The 19,779-nt window shown below is 40.4% G+C and overlaps 1 protein-coding gene across 16 annotated transcripts in view; it reads right to left on the bottom strand.

Annotated features, from left to right (window-relative positions):
* The window catches only part of PWWP2A (PWWP domain containing 2A), a 49,282-nt gene extending 29,785 nt beyond the window's left edge, over positions 1–19,497 (bottom strand). For 10 of the 16 annotated variants that reach the window (XR_006817658.1, XR_006817656.1, XR_006817657.1 and 7 more), the window contains exons 1-3: positions 18,857–19,497; positions 12,756–12,825; positions 11,977–12,038 (exon numbers count right to left, since the gene is read on the bottom strand). Coding sequence is in view for 12 of the 16 variants with exons in the window: in XM_045998950.1 (XP_045854906.1) it covers positions 11,977–12,038; positions 12,756–12,825; positions 18,857–19,440 (716 nt within the window). In the remaining 4 variants the exon portion in view is untranslated. Of the gene's footprint in view, positions 1–11,976; positions 12,039–12,755; positions 12,826–16,891; positions 17,259–17,954; positions 18,024–18,856 lie in introns of those variants that run through there. The other 6 variants (XM_045998946.1, XM_045998954.1, XM_045998947.1 and 3 more) reach the window with 5 other exon arrangements.
* Between the last annotated feature and the right edge of the window lie 282 nt (positions 19,498–19,779).

The following is a 19,779-nucleotide window of genomic DNA, read 5'->3' as shown; positions in this document are numbered from 1 at the left end:
CAGCTGAATAAAAAATGCCCATCCTCTTATTAGGCATTAGGCGTAACTAAAACTACAATCCCCCCCTAATGTCAGAGGTAAAGTTTCACACCTGCTCTTACCAACTTTGTATCCATGGTGTTACTAAATGTCTCTAGATGCAGTTTTTGTATGCGTAAAATGGGCTTACACCACTTTTTCCTACCTTAAAGGATTCAGGTAAGGGTTAACAAGAAAATGCCAGCCATTTTCTTGACTAAAATTTACTTCATTTAATTAATCTGATCTTACTTTTTTGTAAATTTTTTTAAAGATTTTATTTATTTAATAGAGAGTGAGTGAGCTTGCATAAGTAGGCAGAGAAGCAAGGTGGGAGAGAGGGAAAAAGCAGGCTCCCTGCAGAGTGGGGGTGGGGGGGCTCTTGATCCCAGGACCCTGGATCATGACCTGAGCCAAAGGCAGAAGGTTAACCAACTGAGCCACTTATGAGCCCCATTTGATCTTATTTTAAACTTATTTACTAGACTTCAGGATCATTTCTCTACCTTAATTAATAGTCTCAAAAAGAGGATGAGCTAGCCAATTATTTTAGAACTTTATACCAAATAAGCTGTGGAATCTATTATGCTCTCCCTCAGGAGTTTAATAAAAGCATTAATTTCACTTCTGGGGTTTGTTCCTTGCCTTTCCCTCTAAAGCATATAAAATACAAACATTAAACATTTTTAAGTAGCATAGGAAGGCACTTCATTGTGTCCTAATAAGACACCAAAATGGGGGTGGGGAGGAAGCCAAGCTAGTAACTGTGGGTGGTAGATATTTGGCAAAAGTAGAAAAATATTTTTCTACTTTTCTAAAATATTAATAATAAAACTTTCTCAGAGGAACAAAAAGATTAAATCTCCTTAAGAAGAAAAGAGATATCAATGTACTACTCCATCTTAGTAATCATACTGTCTTCCTAACATGGACAACACTTAGTATTATGATGGTGTTTTCAAACTAATGGTGAGACGTTCTGTGAAATCAATTTCCAGGTTCACAACTATGATTTAAAAATTAAAAATCAGAATCTATTTATATGTAACTGCAATGAAACTGTTTCATATATGCATGTATATACACATCCATATATAAAATACATTTGTAACTATGCTCAAAATTTTGAAAACCATCAATTTATGAAACTGTAACCTTAGTAAGACTATAAAGTAGCAACAAAACTACACCCTCTCTGGGCACCTGGCTAATCCAGTCAGTGGAGCATGTGACTGGATCTCAGAATGGTGAGTTCAAGCCCCACACTGGGCATGAAGCCTACATATAAAAAATAAAACCTATGTTCTCTTAAAAAAAATCTCAAAATCTAATTTCTCAAGTGTGTCCTCTAAAAATCCACAACACTCTATGGTGTTTGAAAATGAAGATTCCTAAGGCCTGCCCCAAGACTGAATCATAAGACCCTCCCCTGGTCGGAATGCAGACTTAAATTTTTAGCAAGAATTTTTGCTTTAGGTTTTCCTAAGGTGAAGGTATTTATGTCTCACGTGAATGCTCACCTAAGGGTGACTTCAGCAGATGAGGATTTCAATCATTCCAGAGGTGAAAGGCTGACTAGTCCCCCCTTGCTTGAGCTTTACAAGAACTTTTCATAATTCTTTAAGACTTGAGCAGTAAGATGCAACAGCACCTCTCTCTGCTCCACCCCTTCTACATGCAACACGAAGGTATTTATTATCAGTGACTCATCCTAACCCTTACCTATTTTCAGTATTCTTTAACTACCATCCAAAAATTCTACAGGAAAAATATTCAGGTATTATGACTTAATTAAAAATAATTTCTGGGGAACCTGGCTGGCTCAGGCAGTGGAGGATGTGACTCGATCTCCGCATTGTGAGTTTGAGCCCCATAATGGGTAAAAAGTTTTCGTAAAAATAAAATCTTCTGGGGAGCCTGGGTAGCTGTCCGTTAAGCATCAGACTGGGGTTTCAGCTCAGGTCGTTATCTCATGGTTGTGGGACTGAGCCTGTGCTGGGCCACCCCACTCAACAGGAGTTTGCTTGAGATTCTCTCTCCCTCTGCCTCTGCTCCTCCCCGCCCCCAACTCGGCTTGCTCGTGAGCCGTGAGCTCTCTCTCAAAATTTAAAAAACAAAACAATGAATTGATTAAAAAAAAAAAACCTTAAAAAATAAAAATAAATATGGGCGCCTGGGGGGCAGTGGGTTGAGCCTCTTCCTTTGGCTCAGGTCATGATCTCAGGGTCCTGGGATCAAACCCCACATCAGGCTCCCTGCTCAATGGGGAACCTGCTTCCTCCCCTCTCTCTCTGCCTGCTCTCTCCCTACTTGTGATCTCTCTGTCAAATAAATAAATTTTTAAAATCTTTAAAAAAAAGTAGGTAAAAATACCTTCTGAGGAAACCCAGGTGACGTATATCAGACCTCTGGTACAAAGTCCTGTGAATCTATAAAATAAAGTTTTAGGGGCGCCTGGGTGGCTCAGCGGGTTAAAGCCTCTGCCCTCAGCTCAGGTCATGATCCCAGGGTTCTGGGATCGAGCCCTGTGTTGGGCTCTCTGCTCAGCGGGGAGCCTGCTTCCTCCTCTCTCCCTCTGCCTGCCTCTCTGCCTACTTGTGATCTCTGTCAAATAAAATCTTTTAAAAAATAAATAAATAAAATAAAGTTTTAAAACTAGCTACCTTCTTAACTGAGGACTGATGATAGCCAAAATTTTGAGGAGGAAGAATACTGGAGCTTAACAGCCATTTTGTGCAAGGCAAGAGAAAGAGAGAAAGGATCCTCACCTAATGTAAAGGTGAAACAAATGTAATATAGAGTATTTAATAAGCTAGAATTCAATAAGTGACATAATTATAGTAAGGATAAAAATATTTTCTAGTATTTAGGTTCCACTTTAGGTCTGAATTTTATTGATGATTCTAGATATGACTAAGCTTTTATTCACCCACTGATAAAATTATGGTATTTGCTTAAAATTCTAGCATTATCAATTATCCTATACCTAAATAGGTAACACTTCTTGGAGTGAAAACGATTATCAAAATTCCCTTTCCACAGGAATACTTCAAACAAAACAAAAAATGTTTACCAACAACTCTTACCTCTTATGCTGGAAGTTTTTTTTTTTTAAATGCTGATATATTAAAAAAAGAAAAAAGAAAAAACTGGTGATGTATTGTTTATCAGCATTCACTTCACAGCAACCTCAATCACCTTATTTCTGACCTAGGATTACAATCTTTTCCTTCCTGTTTACAATAGTTTAATAGTGCACAACTGATTCTCATTTTCTTCTTTCAAATTCTGGTTGCCAAGCTCCAATTTTAAGAGAAAATTCTTGTAAAACTATTTTACAGTAAAAAATAAAGAAACAAAAAACTAAGGTATTGTATTTTAGGCAAGCAAACAAGTCCTGAAGAATTTGACATCCAAAAAATTCTGGAGGGTTAGTTGCGACAGCCCCATTGACGAGACTTCCCTCCAATAAACAGAAAACAAAAAGAAAGCTTTCCTTCCCAAAATTATGTTCTCTAAAAGAATCTACAGTAAGCAAAATTTATATGCAATTAACCACATGAAAAATAATAATCCAGATTCATTTCAATTCAAGCAGTTGTTTCAGAAATAACTTCTGCCTTAAATTAACAACAGGTTAAATCATAAGGGAGTTTTGGAAAACTATAAAGCAAACTTATTTTGGTTCACATGCCATCTCTGAAGATTGGTCATTATGTCAAAACTTAATCTCAGGACAAGTGAAGTTAATTTAATAAGCTGCAAACAGAAAATTTCACATAAATAAAAGTGTATATCTAAGCCCCCCAAAATTAAAAATTCAAGCCAGTATACACACTTCTGGGCATTTATAATCAAAAACACATTCTCCAAGAGATATCTGCACACTCATGTTCACAGCAGCATTTTTCACAATACCTAAAAAGTGGAAACCAAGCACCCATCAACAGATAAATGGATAAATAAAATGTGGTTATATACATTTATGAAATATTACTGCCTTAAAATGGAAATCCTGTCACATGTTACACACAGATGAACCTTGAGAACATTATGCTAAGTGCAGTAAGCCAGAAACAAAAAGAGACTGTATGACTCCACTTATATAACATAACTGAAGTAGTCAAAATCAGACAAACAGAGAATTTGCTGGTTGTCAGGGACTAGGAGAAAGGGGAAATGGAGAGTTCTTTAATGGGTCTAGAGTTTTAGTTTTACAAGATTAAGAAGTTCTGGAGATCTTTTTCTTTTTTTTTTTTTTTTTTTTTTTTTTTTTTTTTTTTTTTTTTTTTAAATATTTTATTTATTTATTTGACAGAGAGAGAGGTCACAAGCAGGCAGAGAGAGAGAGGGAGAAACAGGCTCCCCACCGAGCAGAGAGCCCGATGCGGGGCTCGATCCCAGGACCCCGAGATCACGACCCGAGCCGAGTGTATAGTTCAGTAACTAGTGTTAAGTACATTCACATTGTGAAAAAGATCTCCACTGGGCGCCTGGGTGGCTCAGTGGAGATCTTTTTCACAATGTGAATGTACTTAACACTAGTTACTGAACTATACACTTAAAAATGCTTAAGATGGGGGATGCCCTGGGGCACCTGGGTGACTCAGCTGGTTAAGCGGTCTTTCTTCGGCTAGGGTCAGGATCCTGGAGTCCCAGAGCTGAGCCCCTTGCAGGGCTCTGTACTCTGTGGGGAGCCTGCTTCTCCCTCTGCACCTCCCCACTCATGCTCTTTCTCTCAAACAAATAAAATCTTTAAAAAAAAAAAAAAAAATGGGGGGGGGTGCCTGGGTGGTGCAGTTGGTTAAGCAGCCCACTCTTTTTTTTTTTTTTTTTTTAAGATTTTATTTATTTATTTGACAGAGAGAGAGATCACAAGCAGGCAGAGAGGCAGGCAGAGAGGGGGGGGGGAAGCAGGCTCCCCACAGAGCAGAGAGACCGATGCAGGGCTCGATCCCAGGACCCTGAGATCATGACCTGAGCTGAAGGCAGAGGCCTTAACCCACTTAGCCACCCAGGCGCCCCTAAGCAGCCTACTCTTGATGTCAGCTCAGCTCACGATCTCTGGGTCCCATGATGGAGTCCTACATCAGGCTCCAAGCTCAGCAGAGTCTGCTTAGGTTTCTCTCCCACTGCCCCTTCCCCTGCACGCCCTCACTCTTTAAAATAAATAAATCCTTTAAAAAATGGTTAAGATGCGAGGGGTGCTTCCTGGATGGCTCAGTCAGTTAAGCATCCAGCTATTGATCTGTGCTCAGCAGAGTGTGGGCTAGAGATTCTCTGTCCCCACCCCACCCCCAACCTCTCCCTCTGGTCTCTCTCTAAAATGAGTCTTTTTTTAAAAATGGTTAAGATGACACATAGTAGGTGTTTTTTACATTTTTTTTTTTAATTTCAATTGTGTATCTACTTAACATAGAGGGGAAAGTCTGATGAGAAGTAGTTTATTTTCATCATAGTAAAGGAATGATTAGTACAAGGGATATAACAGTAACTACACTGAGGAGAAACAGGACAACAGCGTGACCTGAGGGAGAACTTAAGTGAACATCAGCAATGAGGGTAGATGTGGAACCCCGAGAATACATCACCTGTATAACCTGATCCTCTGATGAGCAATTATCGGAGACCTAAACTGAGTTACAATCCCTATTCCATATATTCTATGGCAACCGAATGCAGTATATGATCATTTACTGAAGAAAAAAACTTTAAAGGACATTATTGGAAAAACTAACAAAATAATGAAAGATGGGCTGCAAATTAGGTAAAAGTACTCTGTTTCTTCCATTTAAAAACTATACTGATCTTAAGAAATAAATGCATAAGTATTAAGGGGTAAAAGAGAATGCTGATTGCAACCCACTTTCAAAATAGTTCAAGAAAAAAAAATACATTGAAAGAACAATAAAGCAAACATGACAAAATGCTAAAAATGGGGAATCTAGATAAAGCTTATTTTATTACAGGACGCCTGGGTGGCTCAGTTAGTTAAGCATCTGCCTTGGCTCAGGTCAGGATTCCAGGGTCCTGGGATCAAGCCTCACATCCAGCTCCCTGCTCAGCTGGGAGTCTGCTTCTCCCTCTCCCTGCCACTCTGCCTACTTGTGCTTTCTCTATCAAATAAATAAATAAAATCTTTAAAAATAATAATAAAGCTTATTAAGAGTTCTCTGCTATGTGAAATTTCAAAATAAAGAGGTTTTCAGTATTAGTTTTGTGGGGTTTTTGGGGGGGGTTTCAATTAGTTTTTTTTTTTTTAATTAATATTTTATTTATTTGACAGAGAGAAATCACAACTAGGCAGAGGCAGGCAGAGAGAGAGGAGGAAGCAGGCTCTCTGCGGAGCAGAGAGCCCGATGCGGGGCTCGATCCCAGGACCCTGGGATCATGACCCAAGCTGAAGGCAGAGGTTTTAACCCACTGAGCCACCCAGGCGCCCCTTAGTTTTAAAAAATATAATCTTGGGGCGCCTGGGTGGCTCAGTGGGTTAAGCCGCTGCCTTCGGCTTAGGTCATGATCCCAGGGTCCTGGGATCGAGCCCCGCATCGGGCTCTCTACTCCGCGGGGAGCCTGCTTCCTCCTCTCTCTCTGCCTGCCTCTCTGCCTACTTGTGATCTCTGTCTGTCAAATAAATTAATTTAAAAAAAATAAATAAATAAAATAAAAAATAAAAAATATAATCTTAAATTTAGTTCACCTCAGCTCCACCAAAACATTTTAAAGAAAGAATGTTTATAAAAAAGAAAATTTGGGGGCACCTGGCTGACTCAGTGAGTAGAGCACGGGCCTCGATCTCAGGGTCATGAGTTCAAGCCCCACACTGGGTGTGAGCCTACTTAAAATAAGAAATTGAAAAAAAAATTGTTCTACTTAAGCAGAAATGCCAGCAAACACACCTCAAGTACCACTAGGCACAAAATCTATATTCAGACACAACTATGTTAATTATTCAGAGGGTATAAAACTAAGTCCCAGCCCTAAAAGCCAACTTAATAGGCAAGACCAAAATGTAACACTCATTGCCAAAAGAGACTACAGACTTTAAAGGGAAAGGAATCACTGTGGATCAGTGATCAGGCAAAGAGCTTCCCAAGAAAGGACCACACCTAGAAGGGCACAGGTAGATTTACTGAAAAAGCAGAACAGGGAGTGGTAAAGGGTGGTTCCACATTTCTGAATGCTAATAACCAACTCTGTGGTTCAAAAAAGTAGTTTAATAAAGTGAAACACTGAGTAGGTGTGGTAAAAACCAGCTGATGACCAGATGCATTAGGAATCACCAGTCAGTAACCTGATTCCCCTTTCCAGGAGACAGGTAAGAATTCAGAGGCTTAAACAAGCAATAAAATAAAGATCATCCATGGCAGAAAGAGAAGGCATGTTGGAGAGGGTGTTTGTTACAAGAGAGAGCACTGCTAATGAGGCTTTATGAAAAGTGTGGTGAATGGAAAACACTACTTTCTTAAAAAGAGACCAATGAAGGCTTCTGCTTATACAATGATGGAATTAAATGTGTCTCAATCACTTTGTTAAAAACAAGCTCAGCTATGCTAGCCTGCTCCTATCATTTAATAAGTGCAAAGGAAAGTACAAAATTATCTTCCTTTTGCAAACTTTGAAAAGTGTCATTCTCAAAGGTGAGCCCTTGTCAATGTTTTAAAAGCATATGGGAAGCAGAGACACTCTAACAACTAAATTTCTCTGAGACTAATTTTTTTTTTTAGGACAAAGCCCGTAACTTCCTCACAAGCCATCTGCCCCAAGGGGTTAGTGGGTAGAAAGATTAAGAAGCATTCTGTACCATACATTATACAAGCACCTCCTAGTTATCTCATTCCCGAGTAAAATATAAACGTTATCCTTCTTTATTAAAAGGGTAAAGTTATACCTCACAGATATTACCTGAAGCTTCTACAAATCATTTCAAGGTATTTTAAAGATAGATTATACTGCAATGCAACAGGACTTAGGTTGAGTGGTCAAACAAATGACATTAATTAATTCTGCCACTTAGCAGCTACTTCTTCAAAGTCTTAAGGGTTAATACATACAGCACTTACTGTGTGCCAGGAACTATTTTAGTACATACTCATTCACATTCAATCATTTAATGACCACAACACTTTTAGTCAAGTATTTGTGCTATCCCCATTTTATAGAGAGGTAAGTGACCTTCCCAACACCACACAGCTAGTAAGCAGTAGGGCCAGGGTATGAATCCAAGCAGTTAACACAGACGCCAGGTTCTTTGCTGTTGCTGCTGCTCCTGCTGCTACTACTGCCTCCCTTCATTTCATCAAGTGACTCAACCCCTCTCCTCCACCTCCACTTCCCCACTAAGGGGGTACAAGAGCTGACAGGTCCACACGCTCTTTCTCCCATGGAGACAGACAGGCTTCAGAACTTAGAGTTTTTCTGGTTTTTGAGATAATAAGCAGCCTATCATCAAGCAGATTAATGCTTCAACAATGAAATGAAAAGCATTCATACTAAATGGGATATACAGATATAATAGTCTCACAGAAATTCAGTCAGGTTAGGTTTTCCACCAAAAAAGTTATAAAAAGTTCAGTTTTCAGAGCTTTTTGTACATTGGAATTCAAGTTAAGTAACTTCAAAGAATTGTCATCTACATTAATTAAGAATATGTATCAACAGGGGCACCTGGATAACTCAGTCTATTAAGCACCAAGTCTTGGTTTCAGGTTAGGTCTTGCTCTCAGGGTCCGAAGAGCAAGCTGTGCCCCAGGGCAAAGTCTGCTTGAGAAACTCTGCCTCTCTCACCTTTGCTCCTTCCCCACTCACAGGCACTTGTGAACTCTAAATTTTAAAAATCTTTAAAGAAAAAAAATGCGTAATTGCTCATCTTAGGGCCTAGTACACAGTAAGTAGGCACAATATATGGTAATTATCAAAGTTAAAGTGTGTTCAATTTTATTAACTGTGACTATGGATGATGTTTTTAATTAAAAACTCCCAAGGACTATAAGAGCAATTTGCAGGGACTATGGGTACCCAAATGTGCAAGAAGGTAGGGAGGATAACTTCATCAAGATAAAAACAAAATATGCGGGGCACCAGGGTGGCTCAATGGGTTAAGCCTCTGCCTTCGGCACAGGTCATGATCTCAGGGTCCTGGGATCAAGCCCCGCATCGGGCTCTCCGCTCAGTGGGGCGCCTGCTTCCCTCTCTCTGCTTACCTGTCTGCCTGCTTGTGATCTCTCTGTCAAATAAATAAAAAATCTTTAAAAAAAAAAAGCACCAACTATGACCTAAAATACCAGGAAATATCTTTTTTTTTTCTGATATTGAGATCAAAGACTTTTTTTTTTTTTAAAGATTTTATTTATTTATTTGACAGAGAGAGATCACAAGTAGACAGAGAGTCAGGCAGAGAGAGAGAGGGAAGCAGGCTCCCCGCTGAGCAGAGAGCCCAATGCGGAACTCGATCCCAGGACCCTGAGATCATGACCTGAGCCGAAGGCAGCGGCTTAACCCACTGAGCCACCCAGGCGCCCCAGCAGGAAATATCTTTTAAAAGTACTGACGGGGGGATGCCTGGGTGGCTCAGTGGGTTAAGCAGCTGCCTATGGCTCAGGTCATGATCCCACAGTCCTGGATCAAGTCCCACATTGGGCTCCTTGCTCAGCAGAGAGCCTGCTTCTCCCTCTCCCTGTCCCTCCCACAGCTTCTGCAGGCTCTGTCTCTGTCTCTCTCTGACAAACGAATAAATAAAATCTATTAAAAAAAAAAAAAAAAAAAGGAACTGATGGGGGAGGGAGGCTGCCTACAAGTTTTAAAATAACATCTTTTTAACCATAAAAATTTACTCCATCTTTTAAGTCTATCCAATCCTCTTTTATAACATCATGGATAGCTTTTGGGGAGGGCAAGGGGTTAAACACTAATAATTTAGAGTTTAAGCTCCCAATCATGTACGTTCAAACAGTACTCTAAAAACTTACCTGGATAACTAGGTTTAGAAATTAAAACGTGGAGACAACTATAGATAGAGAAAACATTTATACTTCAGTCTTTTGTAAAGTACAAATAGTAATAACATCTGTATGGTATTCAAATTATTACTCCTTACTAGTAAATTCTTTTTAAAAAATAACCATCCAGGGGCACCTGAGTGGCTCAGTGGGTTAAAGCCTCTGCCTTCGGCTCGGGTCATGATCTCAGGGTCCTGGGATGGAGCCCCGCGTCAGGCTCTCTGCTCCGCGGGGAGCCTGCTTCCTCCTCTCTCTCTGCCTGCCTCTCTGCCTGCTTGTGATTTCTCTCTGTCAAATAAATAAAAAATATTAAAAAAAAAAAATGACCATCCAAAAAATTGTAATTGCCACAACATGGCAAAATATTTTTAAGAGCAGACAAATCTTGACCTCACTTTTGTGTATCACTTAGAGAAATATACTTGACATTTTCCTAAGAAAATGAACACTGATATAAAAGGATCTTTCTAATTATTAATGTAAACAACTCATCAATTTGCAAATTCTTCAACAGAATTCCCTTGGTCCTGGCTCCAAGATACCAAAAAGCAGTTTCACATTTTCTGTGTTTCCACTATGAATTCTAAGTACTTTTAATATTTCTTTTATGTTTAATGGGGCCCACCACACAGGGGCCTAAATTGATTTCTCAACAGACTAACTTTTTAAAAAAAATTTATTCAATTTCTCTATTCCTATTTTATCAAAAACAGTCTGTTCAACAACTTATAGTTTTAATCTTTAAAATTATTTTCCAACTCAGCCATCCAGCACTTACCAAATGCTGATCTTGAGCTCAGCGAGCTTCAGATCTAACATTTTGTGATTCTTTTCTCAACCAGCGGACTCCACTGTTGCCAGAGCCAGGCCAACCAAGGCAAAACATCCCAAAACCATGTATGAATTAGAAACCCCATTTCCAAAAATGCCCAAGGTGTTCACTAAATTAAACTGAAGGGCAATCATATTTTAAAAGCAAGCAGCTATTGCCTGGTTGAGAGAGGAACAAAGAGTTCTATCATTTCTACCTACCAAGGTAATGCTCCATCAAAATCATAAGCTAAATGGTAATGGTAAAAATACAGAAGTATATTAGAACAGGACTGTTTTCAAATCATAAGACAACTGCATATTGTTCAAAAAGGGCATCTTTATCTACTAATATCTTGTATTTTAATATAACATAATGTAAACATAAAACATGCATTTTAATATAAACATAAAATATGTAATTTTAGGCAATTTACTAATCTCTCTGAGCCTCAGTGTCTTTATCTGTGCAATGGGGTTAGTGGAATTTACTTTATTGGAGTTCCCAGAAAGTAAACTGAAAACAGTGTATAAAAAGTGCCCAGTGCCAAGTATAAGAGTAGGAACTATATAGTAGCTATTGTTAATTACATTAAAGACTGGCAACCTTCCTAGATGATGGGAAGATGCAGAAAGTGAAAATCAAGTATTACTGGAGGAATGAGTTTTAAATGGCTAAACACCGCTATTCTATTGTAAAAACTAAGGTAACTGTTTAAAATTGGCCCAAGGGAAAAAGATGAAAGTTATGAACTACCAAACTCCTAGCAGGCAACCAGATTTAAGAAACCTATTTGCAAGTCTAATTACCACTTCTATAATAAGGATCTGGATCTGCCACCCAAGTGGCCCATCCCCCCACGTATTGCTTACTTTCTAATTATATCCCAATCAAAATTAACCAATAACTTTTAAAACAGGTTTAATAAATTTATGGTCCTACTATTTTGGCAAAACTACTCCCTAAAAATTACTTATCTCCAAATATGGCACAAGGATCACCTGCATCAGAATCATCTTGGTTAAAACTGCAAACTGTAGTGGAACTCAGAAATCTTAAGCACATCTGTTTAGAGGAACACCACCCAAAGTGTTTAGCAAAATCATTCTATATTAAAACCACCCAAAGTGTAACTTAACCTCCACTTACTCTCTTGCAAGATCTGCCACCAGAGCAAGCTCTGTTCTGCTGGTATGTGTGCCTGAATTAATCTGGGAATTTGGGGAGAACAGGGCCAATAAATATCAAGAAATAAGGATGCACTTCATAGGCACAAGTAAGTACTTAGACCATCTTTCAATTTTTAGAGAAGATGAGCACAAACTACATAAACCTTTTAATAGCCCCCCACAGAATCTTATGAAGCTTAAATCTAATTCCATCAAGAACTTTGCTTTATAAGAGTGCACAGTGAAGTATGGTCTGTCTTACACATAAAAGGCTGAAAATTGACCCCATTAGAAGCCCCAAGTCCATTAAAACATGCCTGGCATAGTTTGTTTGTAACATTTGGTTATCTAGTTTATAAATTGAGTTTTAAAATGTTTTTAATACCACGATGTTTGTTACGGGATTCTTTACACTCAAACTAGGTTTTTAATGTCCAACAATTCCTCACCTCAAAAAAAAAAAAAAAAAAATCATCACAGTCCAACATGCTATGGAAGAGCACACTTTCAATATAGCATACACACTGCTTTAGTAGTGGGTGTCCTCAAACTGTCTGGGTCAGAAAGTGACTGACACTTGCCTCTGTGTTATCTTACTGTGGGAACCCTTTATCGACACGTTGGGATATAAGCAGAATAATCACCAAAAAAATTGTGTGTTAAAAATGTACAACTCAATACAAGCATTCAAGCATACTACTTGATGACCTAAATTCTTGACCTGGATGCTTAGTATAAGCTACTAATACCACTACTCACTGCTTCACCAGAATGGCTGTATATTTTTCCCACCAAAAGTAGAGCTATTGCACCATACGTTTCATGGTCTCTGTAAAGAAAAAAAATCATTGTCTTGGTTTATATTTCCTTAAAAAAACAAGTAACTTTTCTACAAATTGTTTTATGAACTTAGTGAAACCTAAAGTTTTTTAAAGAAATCACCTCAATTCTTTTTAAGCCAACCGTACCCCATAGACACACACAAAAAGTCAGTATTTGTAAAAGGTCAATTCTGAAATAGAACTAGCTACAACCTTTAATAAGCAAGTACCACAAAATTAAAATGCGCAAGTTTTTAATGCATAAACATTTACTTCATGACTCCTCACTTCATATCAGATCCAAAAAAAAATGGAATTCAAGAGAAATTTTTCAGGATTTCTAAGTGGCTTTAGAACTACTTTTCAAGATATTGGAGAGCAGGACTAAACAGTTGAAATGATCGCTCTGTGTAGTTAGAAATCATAGGTCACAGTAAATACTGTTCCTAAACAGTAACTAGGGCTCATTTTTCAGAAACTAGGGCTGAAGACTTTTACCCTTCGCAGATAATCTTGACTGGTTAAATTTTTCTATATTTGGAATTATTAAAGTTGGATGTGTGTTTAAGGAATAGGTCTAAAGTATGCAAGCAGGCAAGAGATGTTCTATTATTTCTACTAACCCAAAATAAGAGATGAGAGGCTTTCAAAAAAGAGGCCCTCAGAGGCCTGTGGTTGTTGCCCTACAGTTTGCTCCTGAAGGAAAAGAATTATTTTTTAAACTTATGGAAATTCAACCAATGGGATACAATTGGAAAAAAATCTAAAATGTGGGAAATTCTGCCAAAGTCTATGGCTTAACAAACTTCAAGGAAATAAATAAAATGGCAAGAGAACTACAAGTGAAAAATTTATGAAACTCATCAACCAACTGCAATGTATACACTTTACTTGGATCCTAATTTAAACAAAACTTAGATGTTGATTGAAATGTTAATTCTGAGATACTGTGAAATTTTAACACTGACTGGCAGGCCACAGGATGACAAAAAAGAACTGCTGCTGTTATTTTAGTTGCAATAAAAGAAGTACATTATGGCTTTAAAATCCTTATTTTTTCAGAGCTCTATAACACAATTCTTATGGTAAAGAATGTGTTTAGGATTTGCTTCAAAATTATCCAGTGGAGGCAGGCATATGATAAAATAAGAATGACTAATAGTTGATAAATGTCAAAGCAAGGATCATACATACATGGAGGTTCATTTCCCATAATAAAAAAAAAAAAAAAATCATAGTACAACCACTGGTTTACAACAACCTGAAGGAATGCTTATTATAGAATGCTAAAAGAAACAAATGTGCTTATGTCAAAATTTCAAAAGCCTAAGGTTAAGGAAGAAAAGGGAGTAAGAAAACCAAACTGAGGGGCTCCTGGGTGGCTCAGTGGGTTGAAGCCTCTGCCTTCCGCTCGGGTCGTGATCCCAGGGTTCTGGGATCAAGCCCCACATCGGGCTTTCTGCTCAGCAGGGAGCCTGCTTCCCCCTCTCTCTGTCTCTGCCTGCCTCTCTGCCTACTTGTGATCTCTGTCGGTCAAATAAATAAACAAAATCTTAAAAAAAAAATAAAATAAGGTGGGGGGGAGAAAACCAAATTGAATTTGTGGGTTAGTTGATTATTTTTATCTGCTCGTATTAGATTATTGTCATTATGTGTTGCTAATGAATTCAGGAGCAGGCAGGTAATTCAAACTACCTTAAGAGAGCTGGGTATAAAACATCAGTGGAGGAGCCCAGAATCAACTAAAAAAATGAAGTGGCTCAGTCAGTTAAGCATCTGCCTTTGGTTCTGGTCATGATCTCAGGGTCCTGGGATCCAGCCCCACATCAGGCTCCCCACTTAGCAAGGAGTCTGCTTCTTCCTCTTCCTCTGTGCTCTCTCTCAAGTAAATAAAATCTTCCAAAAAAATTTTTTTAAATAAAGAATGCCTCAAAGGGTTTTCATTTTCAAATAAATCCTATAAAATCAGTTTTTAATCAGATACTCAAGTATCTTCATTTTTATGGTGACCACGTATGTCATTTGTACAGTAGCCAAAGCAAGCTGCTTTGAAGACATAAGGAGTAACAATCAAACTGGGATGGTACAGGAAAACCAGACCACCTGGTCACCCTATTCACTTTCTATAAACATAAACTGAGGAATGAAGTTTGTTTGCTTGGGTTTGTGAACCGCCTAAAGTCAAATGAATTCATCTCATAAGAACTAGAGAGACTGGAGCCCAAAGTGGCATGGAGATTTGCCCAAAGTCACAGTATCAACTGAAGAGCCTGGCACTAGAAGTCAGACCCAACTATTTAATAAGTGGTACTACCACCTTTCCATTTTTTTTTTTTAAATTACATGTGTCCTGTTTCTTTTTTCCACGAAAACAATCTCCTCAAAAATGTGTTCTTCAGGGGCACCTGGGTGGCTCAGTGGGTTAAAAGCCTCTGTCTTCAGCTCCGGTCATGATCCCAGGTCCTGGGATCAAGGCCCGCATCGGGCTCTCTGCTCAGCTGGAAGCCTGCTTCCTCCTCTCTCTCTGCCTGCCTCTCTGCCTACTTGTGATCTCTGTCAAATAAATAAATAAAATCTTTAAAAAAAAAAAAATGTGTTCTTCAATCAAATAACTAAAAATAAGGCAAAAAATAATACAATGGCAGGAAGGTGGAGAATGGCAAATGCTTACAAAGCCATATATTTATATAGGTCAACCTATATATATATATATATATACACACACACACACACATACACACACACCCTTATAAACACTTTTTTCTACATAGTGAACAACTCTTCCAACTTTAAAAGACATTTCTGTACCATGGATAATGTCAGAATAAAATAACCAAAAAAAAAAAAAAAGCAGTAACTGGCCCTTTTCCTTAAGACTAAAGAAAACCATACACATACACGGAGGCACTTAGTCTCCCAAATGTTAATTCTCTTCTGGGTACCTCACTGAATAGGCAAGAACCAGGACTTCAAGGACTGCTATGTGTTCTGCAATATACAGCTTAGGAAATGGGGACTCTCCAGAGCAGACAGTCTCACGGCTATTACCTGACTAAAGAATCTGCTTGGTTCCAATACTTATACCCTTTATATTATGCCATACAGCTACTGAAGTCAGGATAGGCACTAAATTTTAGAAATATGCAATTTTTTACTGTTTAAAGGAAAATTTGCCAGCCCAACTTTCTAATATGAAAGGAGAAAAAGTATAGGCTTTAGAATCAGATCAACCTACATTTAAATCCTTACTTTGCCATTTATAAGCTCAAAATTGGCCGAATTAAATGAACCTCAATTTCCTCCTACATAAAATGAAAAATATCACCACGGTTATAAAGACTAAAGCAAGTGGTATAATGTCTGGTACATAATAGGAAGCTCTTGTTATTTTTACCCAAAGGTTTCATTAAACGGCCAATTCATATAGGATAAAAACGGTGTTTAAAGCAGCTGATTACTATAGTCATGGCAGAATCTATAAAGAGGATCTCCTGGATCATCATTTAACCCCAAAACTGCACATCAAGTACACAATGAAGGTAAAGGGCAGATTACAAAATATATAGGTAGATCTGTTTTTCCAAACTGTAGCTGGAAAAAGAGATAACCAACTAGTCATTAGTCCAACAATAATTCCTTCAAATGCTAATTTTAAAAACACCTTTGTGTGTTGTTTCTTCACCAATTCCACTATTGTTACCTCCCAAATATAAGCTTCCAGCTGCAGGGACTATAACTCATAACATTTAAAATACTAGGAGGGTGCCTTATATATAGATGTGCTCAATACTGTTGAATGAAAAGTTGATAAGGTTTCCTTAACGACCATTTAAAAAAGACTTTAATGACAGAGACCTTTCACTTCAAAACATTAAAATGCAAAAGGTTCATAATAAAAATAGCTCCCTCCACCTAAGAAATTTTTGCTGGAAGCAGCACAGTTAGCAAAGCAGAACAAAACTCAAAAAATAAACTGCAATTTATCAAAGAAACTTTAAAAAAAATAAAACACCAACACAATGAGCACCTCAACAGAGGAAAGAACTATCCATTCCATTTCCAGGAACAACTTACCTTTTTTCACCTTCCTTTTGCAGATTTGAAATCCAGATTCTCACACAATCACTGGCCTTCACTTCTGTTTGATTCAATAGCATACACACTACTGAGTCTCTCTCTCCTTTGCTATTAAATACATCGGTAGAAAGCACACTGGTCTTATTCTGCTTTCTAACTATGAAAACGTAAGTGCAAAGGTCCTAATCCAAAATTCTCAAAAAAAGAAAAAAGAAGAAAAAAAAAATTTCTGGAGTTAAACAATTTCATTAGTAATTATAGAGGTGCCCGGCTGGCTCTGTCAGTTAAAGTAAGGACTCTTGGTTTCAGCTATCATGGGTCATGAGATGGAGCCATTATAGGGCTCCACACTCAGCGGGGAGTCTGCTTAAGAGTCTCTCCTTCTGACCTTCTCCCCCACTTCACACTTGCTCTAAAATAAAAAAAAAAATTAAAGAAGTGGGGCGCTTGGATAGCTCAGTCGATTAAGCATCCACTCTGGGTTTCATGATCTCATGGGTCCTAAGATCAAGCCCTGCTGTGGGGGGGGAGGGGGAAAGACACACCTCCCCACTAGGAGTATCCTTGGATATTCTTCTCTCCCTCTGTCCCTTCACCCAATCCCACTCTCCCTCGAATAAATAAAATCTTAAAAAAAAAAAAAGAATTATAAAGGCTCCCATCATTTCCCTGCCCAAACATCCTAATTCAACTTGTATTTATTTTTTTCATGGTTTCTCCTGCCCTGTAACTGCCTTCCATATGCATTTCAAATTTTTCCCCCCAAATGTGAAAAAGACGACGGTGTCTTTTTATGCGAGGACAAGAGTTAAAAATAAAATATACTGGGCATCTGGGTGGCTCAGTGCTTAAGCGTCTGCCTTCGGCTCAGGTCTTGATCTCAGGGAGCTGGGATGGATCCCATCCCTAGTCTCCCTGCTCGGAGGGGAGTCTGCTTATCCCTCTGCCCCTCTCCCTGCTCATGCTCGCATTCTCTCTCTCTCTCAAATAAATAAAATTTTTAAAATAAAAGAAAAAATAAAACATATTAAAGTAAGCCGTTTCCAAACAGGTGAGATACCCATCAGAGTGTGTGCTGTTGCAGGAAACAGAATGGAGAGCCGTGAATGGGAGTCTCTGCACTTCATATCTGCAAAAGAAGAGAATAAAAAGGTTAACTTAACTCTAGACTTAGAACACCTTTTTTACCTGTTTAAAGCAATGCCCACAAACATTTCAAATCAAAGATGAGAATGTGCTAAACCAAAGGCTCGGGGGTGAATTCCACCTTCTTGCCCTTAATACATAAACTGTATCTACAGTACCAGAAATCAGTATTTGAACATTCCTATGTCACATCATCCTAATACTAAAGGGTAAGAAAATCTTAAAACTATCATTTTAATTAGCCAACTGTGCTTCCCTACTGCAGTTACCTAAGGGTAATTAGTGCTAACAGTAAGAGTAACAGTTAAGAGGTTCACTTCTAACAAATACTCTTCCCCCATAAGGAGTGACAGTTAACCTTTTGAGAACCCAAATGCACACACCCCTTTCTCCAACCTCGCTAAAGGTGAATTCAAGAAAAAAAGTGCCTCGCGAGCAAGCAGTGTCCCCCGCCCAGTACCAGGTTCTTGGCAAAACTCCTGCATTTTGCATTAACCCACCAGGCCACGGGAGTGGGTGCTCCAGGGCCAGGTCACGGAAAGAGCCCGGGGGTGTAGGCTGCGCTCCGCCAGCGGGTCAGGCACCCGTGCCCCACACCTGGGAACACACCTGCCCTCACAGGCGCGCACCTAGGGCGGAGACCGACCTCTCCCGGCCTCGCGCGCCTGCCCCCACGGGAAGCGCGCGCCCCGCGCTGCACGGGACCCGAGGGCGTGCAGGCGGCGGGAGCTCGGGGTGCTGGGGCCGTCCTGGCTCGCTCGCTCCCTCCCTGGGGACCAAGGGGGCCCGGGGACGTGCTGGGGACTGGCGCGGTACCTTTTGGACAGATCCATAAGGACCCCGGAGAAGAGCTTCTCCCCTAGACGGAACGACACGACGAGCGCGTCTTCAATGATGTGGTCCAGCGTGACCCGCACCTCGGAGCCGGGAATCAGCTGCGACACCGCGGAGTCCCCGCCCGCCGGCGGCACGAGCGCTGGGGCTGCGGGCTGGGGCAGCGGCGGTTCCTGGCGCTCCTCGGGAGCTGGGGGCTGCTCGGGCGGCGGTGCAGGGGAAGGTGGAAGGTCGGGTCTTTCCTGAGGCGCGGCTGCCGCGGGCTCCGCCACCCGGGCAGGCAGCTTCTCCTCAGCCTCCAGCTCTGGCCCCGCCGCCTCCGGGCTGCGGGCGAGCTCCCCCGGCGGCGGCGGTGGCGGCGGGAGCGGCGGCTCGTCGGCCTGAGGAGAAGACTGCTGCCCGTCGGCCTCGCCGTCCGGCACAGATGCTTCCGTTGCGGTGACCGGGAGGGGGTCAGTGCCGGCCTCGCTGCCGGGGATGGGCTCCATCTCCGGCTCGGCCTCGCCGGCGCCCCCCTCCCCGGGGGACGCTGCAGTCGCTGCCGCCTCTGCAGCCACGGCCGCCATTTTCTTCCTGGCTTCTCCCTCCTCCAGCTCGGGGTGCAGCGGCAGCAGCAACGCTGCTTGGTTCCCTGGGCCTTCCCCTCCCTCCCTTGAACAGTTTCGTCCCGCCCTTTCCCTGATGCTAGTTATTGGCACCGCGCCATTGGTTCCGTCCTACACCCCTCCCACATTTGTGACATACCATTGGCCAGATGGGGGCGTCTATCATCCAGTCGGTCCCTCCCTCCCATGCACAGTAGGAACTTCTCATTGGCCGGATGAATTGTCAAATGTTGAACCTTAGAGGAGGAGTGAGGGAACGGGGGAAGTCACAAAAGCGGAGCCATATACTTATCGCCTCTT

Source organism: Meles meles, chromosome 3 (assembly GCF_922984935.1).
Source record: "Meles meles chromosome 3, mMelMel3.1 paternal haplotype, whole genome shotgun sequence".
Classification (NCBI taxonomy): domain Eukaryota; kingdom Metazoa; phylum Chordata; class Mammalia; order Carnivora; family Mustelidae; genus Meles; species Meles meles.
This window is presented reverse-complemented; position numbering and strand designations above follow the sequence as displayed.